At 35.6% G+C, this 5,539-nt stretch overlaps 1 protein-coding gene across 1 annotated transcript; it reads left to right on the top strand.

Moving 5' to 3' along the window:
- Window positions 1–6: 6 nt before the first annotated feature.
- Window positions 7–4,522, top strand: LOC107560592 (CD97 antigen-like). The gene is made up of 6 exons (XM_016244817.1): window positions 7–39; window positions 1,577–1,794; window positions 2,269–2,427; window positions 2,507–2,678; window positions 3,616–3,711; window positions 3,907–4,522. Exons 2-6 carry the CDS (start codon window positions 1,637–1,639, stop codon window positions 3,949–3,951), a joined length of 630 nt encoding a protein of 209 aa, XP_016100303.1. The 5' UTR covers window positions 7–39; window positions 1,577–1,636; the 3' UTR covers window positions 3,952–4,522.
- Window positions 4,523–5,539: the final 1,017 nt, after the last annotated feature.

Here is a 5,539-nt window from a genome sequence, read left to right as displayed (position 1 = left end):
CTCGTCTTCCTCTGTGGGATCTCCAGCACTCACAATCCGGTGTGTCTGAATTCAGATATCGCCGCTAACAGGGAACTTCTCCAAACTCTGTCTAATGTAATTGGCAAGGTTGTCTTCTTTTTAATTAATTTAATAATGTTCTCAAAACATTAGCACGAAAACATCTTTAATCACTCGTGGATGGAATGTTTAGAGATTCAAAAGTAACGTTCCCATGAAAAAAAACGGAATGTTAACATTCACATGACAAAAAAGTAACACATTTAAACATTCCAAAAAATAGATTTTTTTGAACGTTCAGAGAACATTCAGAAATAATGTTTTCATAACTTAACGGGAACATTAGTAAAACATTCTTATAACATTTTAGTTAGCAGGGACAGTGTTTAGACGCTTAAATCACACTTAAAATATGCAAATGCCCTTGAATTAAAACAGAATATCAAAACCAGTGTGATTCAATTACAAGCTAAACCTAAATACATCTAGTGTTGAAAATGTAGAAGAAAAGTATTGCTAAATTGTACATTTAAATTAAACATCTATTAATGATGAACATAAAACGAATGCTGTTGTTGTGTTTAATACAAAAAGTTATGTTTATTGTAAACAAACAAGAGAATCCAATTCCATACTTATTTTAAGTTGTGATATTTCACCGTATTACTGTTTTTACTGTATTTTTGATATATAGTTATACTGTTTTTGTATGTCATACGAGGTGGACCTACACAAATCGATTATGACAGTGCTGGGTAGATTAATCACAAGCTGTAATCTGTTAATGACTACAAATTACATGTTGGAAACTGTAATTATTAACATGTTATTCTTACTACTTTTGGATTACTTACAGATTACTTTTGACATAACTTGTTTATGGATATGAATGGGATTATTGTTATAAAGAAAAAGAGAATAAAAAATAATTAACTGACATTAGAGAACACGCAAATGTGTTGTAAAATCACTGAAATATTAACTTTAAATCTCAGGGGGACTTCAAATAAATATGTTATTTATGAGCATTTTAAAATGTAATATGTGACCCAGGAGCACAAAACCAGTCATAATTGAGAAATGGAGATGTATGCATCAGCTGAAAGCTGGATAAATCATCTTTCCATTGATGTATGGTTTGTTAGGATCGGACAATATTTGAAAATCTGGAATCTGAGGGTGCAAAAAAATCTAAATATTGAGAAAATCATCTTTAAAGTTGTCCAAATGAAGTTCTTAGCAATGCATATTACTAATCAAACATTAAGTTTTGATATATTTACGGTAGGAGATTTACTAAATATCTTCATGGAACATGATCTTTACTTAATATCCTAATGATTTTTGGCATAAAAGAGAAATGTATAATTGTGACCCATACAATGTATTGTTGGCTATTGCTACAAATATCCCCCAGCGACTTAACACTGCTTCTGTGCTGCAGAGACACATAATCTAAATACGAGTACTTCATGTAGATTACATGTATTCAGCTCCTACCCAGCTCTGGTGATACGTGAATGAAGGTTTATTGCGAGCAAACAGGAGAATGATGTGACGTGTGTTTCTCTCTCAGGTGGGGTGTGCGATTGTGGCCGGTCTGCTTCACTTCTTCTTCTTGTCTGCGTTCTGCTGGATGCTGCTGGAGGGGGTTCAGCTCTACCGGATGGTTGTGCTGGTGTTTCACACCACATTAAAGCATCTCTACATGTATCTGGTGGGATACGGGGTCCCTCTCGTCATCGTCACCGTCTCTGCCATCGCCTTCCCAGCGGGATACGGCACCGAGCGACAGTGAGTGTGTGCATCCAGCGCTGTTCAGCTGCAGAAGTGTGTCTAGAGTCGCAAGGCTTTATATATGACTCTGGCTAGTTTTATCAGTAACTCATATTTAGGCTTCAGAAACACTGCCTCGTGGCCAATCATCAACTCCGGAGCTGTAAATTCACAGTCTAAACATTTGATTTTTACTTTAACTTAACTTGAAATCCTTAAATAACTGAAGTAATTAAAAACTATATAGAAATATTAAAATTATAAAAATTACAAAAACAAAATGACTAACATATTCAATTTCAAATGGACAATATTTCAAACGAATTCAAATTATTAAAATAAAAAGGACAAAAACAACAACAAATTTTTTTTAATGAAAATATACAAATAAAAATCAGTGACACTAAAATAACGCTGGATGAATATGAAAGGGTTGAACTGGTGTTTTTGTAATCATGTGACTAGTTTATCATTCTAATGTGTGTGTTGCAGCTGCTGGCTCGCTCTCGATCGTTATTTTATCTTGAGTTTCTTCGCGCCCGTCTGCATCATTGTGATCCTCAATGGTTTTGTCTTCGTCATCACCGTCTGGAAACTGGCCAGAAAGTTCTCCAGCCTCAATCCAGACCTCTCCAAACTCAACCAGATCAGGTGTGTGATCTCAAAATAGATTCAGTCAGTCTTGATGTTTGTGCATCAGTGGTTCTGATGAAGTATATTTGGTGTGTAGGAGCTTTACGGTGACCGCTGTGGCTCAGTTGTGTATTCTTGGAGGAACGTGGATCTTCGGCTTCTTCCTCTTCCAGGAGAAAGGGACTGAAGTCATGTTGTACCTCTTCATCATCCTCAACAGCCTGCAGGGGGCGCTCATCTTCATCATGCACTGCCTGCTGTCCAAACCGGTGCTTAAAACACACCATGACTCAGAAACACATGACATGACTTACTCACTGAGCGTTGGGTAACAGTGGCTTGTTTTAGACACAACACCTCATAGGTCTTCAGTGGTTTAAAGTAATAGCTCACTTAAAAATAAAAATTCTGATATTTAGTCACACTTTTCGGACCACAAAAGGAGGAATTTACAAGGTGTCTCACTCGTGCTTGTCCATATAACGGCAGTGGATGGTGACCTTCTTCAAGCTTTAAGAAAAAGGATGCAGAAGTGTGATTCACGCCAGATAAACCAAGCATTCTAAATATGCCGATATTTGGCATTTTTAAAATATCGGCATTAGCCGATAATATTTCCTCTTTGGCCGATAAGTGTCAGAAGCAGGTTATATTCGGACAGTGGTGGGACATTTATATTGGCAGCACTAAGAAAGACAGCATCTAAAGCATGGATCCAAGCCATGTCGCATTCATATGATATTCATGTCATGTTCACTCTACTTTATGCATGTTCTTAGTGCTCCAAAAAAAAAGTAAAATGACCAGATTACTGGATGAACTGTTGGTTATAGTGTTTACTGCCTTTTTATTAATGTTTTAAACAATTACTTTGTAAAAAATACTATATTAGGATTATTGCTGATTTTTTTTTTTTTGTCAAGTTCAAATTGTTAATTTTACAATCTAATACAATCTTTCAAATTTTCACATTTACAAAATGGATAAAAAAAGTTACATTTCATTGTTTCGTTATATATATATATATAAATATCTATCGGCTTTATATCGGCTACCCTGTTCTCTAAGATATTGGCATCTGCCGTAAAAAAATCCATATTTGTTGGCCACTCGTCTGAATGCATATGATAGGAATGTTCCAGAAACACCTGTAATTTATAATTGAATCAAATATCATTAAGTTTGCCTGTTGTGTCGCCCCTTCAGGTCAGGACGGAGTATTACAATCTGTTTGTCCGAGTGTGTCCACACAAGAGGAAAGCCGAACACAGAACCAGTACCAGCCAGACCAGCAGCAGTCAGGTACATTAGTGTGTGTGTGTGTGTGTGCGAGCGAGTGGGTGTGTGTGAGAGTGAGTGTGTGTGTGTGTGTGTGTGTGTGTGTGTGTGTGCGAGCGAGTGAGTGTGTGTGTGAGAGTGAGTGTGTGTGTGTGTGTGTTTGACATTAAAGCAGTGTTTGTGGCTTCAGCTTCCTCATTCTTCCTTTGACTTTTACAGAAACCTCTACAGAGCGACAACAGCACAGCAGAGTCACAGATGTAAAGCGCTTATCATGTGCTGATTTTACAAACTTTTGAACACTTGAACGCTTTCTGTGACAAATGAAGACTTTTCAGTTCAACAGGGGGTCATCAGTTCGTCCTACTTATTTTTTTCCAATCAGAAGATCTGAAAACGTCTTTGCATTTGTAAGAATACTGATAAGGAATCATCATATGGCGTGTGCATCACATATTTTACTGGAGACTGAGTTATACGCCTGTCATGGGAACATCTAAAATAGAAAAATTAGAATAAAAAATTAGAATAAGCTAAATATTTAGGTGGCTTTGGTTTTTCTGCTATGCATGTAGAAAATCTTGCATTTTAGGTTATGCAAAAGGCAGCTTCTTTAAAATGATACATGCTTTATTGTGTTGAGGGTGATCTTGTTTTGGCTGTCACAAAACTGTATAAAGACTGTAAAAAAAAAAACTCTAGAAATAGTAGAAGTACGAGAAATTAAAGTGAAACTCTACTTTGGTTTTAAACAGGAGAGAGTTTATTATGTTGGCTTTAAAATACATACATGATCTAATCAGAGATGCTGTTATTATAAAACTTAATGATAAAGATGTATGGTGTTTGTATAATACTTAAACTTTTCAAACTTTTTTAGACTTTCTTGTCCGGCTTTCTCAAGCCAACTTAAAGTTGGTCTTGATGAACTTTTTTTCATCTAGTTGCGATTGGTACAGAAGCTGAGACCTGTGTTTGTGTTTCTTTCCCCTGTATCTGTTAGAGCACATCAGCAATGGATCTTGCAGTATGCTATTGCTTTAGTCTGTTGATTTAGTGAAAATAAAGGCCTCTTCCAGCCGCTCCGACCCTGCATCTTCATACGAGGACATTATATTTGAGTGTATTTCTCTGAGACTATACATGCCACAGTTGTAAGTCTGGATGTCCTGTACAGAGCGCATTCAGGGCTTTTCAGAGACACTAAATGTTTGGATGTGTCACCATCACCACTCCCTCTCCTTGGGCTTTAAAAATGTCTGATATTAATTTAGTGACACTCTTATGGAAATATGATACTATTTTGTAATTGTCATTTAAATCGGACACATTTTTCAACTGTGTTGTCATAAATCAACATCTCAGGAAAATGTTATGGGGTTTCAAAGCAAAATATGACTTTCTGTTATGAAACCGGAGGATGATTTCATGCATGTCCTCATATGAGGACACCGGGACTAAAAGCATGTTTCAATATTTCTATGAAATATTATATATTATTATGAAAATCTTGTCAATTATTACTCTCAATATTACACTTCTTTTTTCATTACATGTGGCCCCAAAACACATTAATATGCAAATTAGATTTAGTTTATAGATACATTATATATAATGAGAAAACCTGTTTGTGGCCATTTTACACACATTTTGCATGAAGAAAAATGGTATATAAAACCATTCTGATATAACATAGTTGAGAATTATCTTTATACAAAAAAATCCTGAAAACTAAAAATGTATTGGTGATTTAAAAAATCTATTGTTTTTGGCTATGCATGTCCATTCATGTCTTTTTATTTTTATTTTTTCAAAATTGAGTCCCGTTGTGTCTACCGAGGACATTGCATAA

This window comes from Sinocyclocheilus grahami, unplaced genomic scaffold (genome assembly GCF_001515645.1).
Source record: "Sinocyclocheilus grahami isolate Dianchi unplaced genomic scaffold, SAMN03320097.WGS_v1.1 scaffold734.1, whole genome shotgun sequence".
Classification (NCBI taxonomy): Eukaryota; Metazoa; Chordata; class Actinopteri; order Cypriniformes; family Cyprinidae; genus Sinocyclocheilus; species Sinocyclocheilus grahami.
The sequence above is the reverse complement of the archived record's forward strand: the minus strand, read 5'-3'. Positions and strand labels throughout refer to the sequence as shown.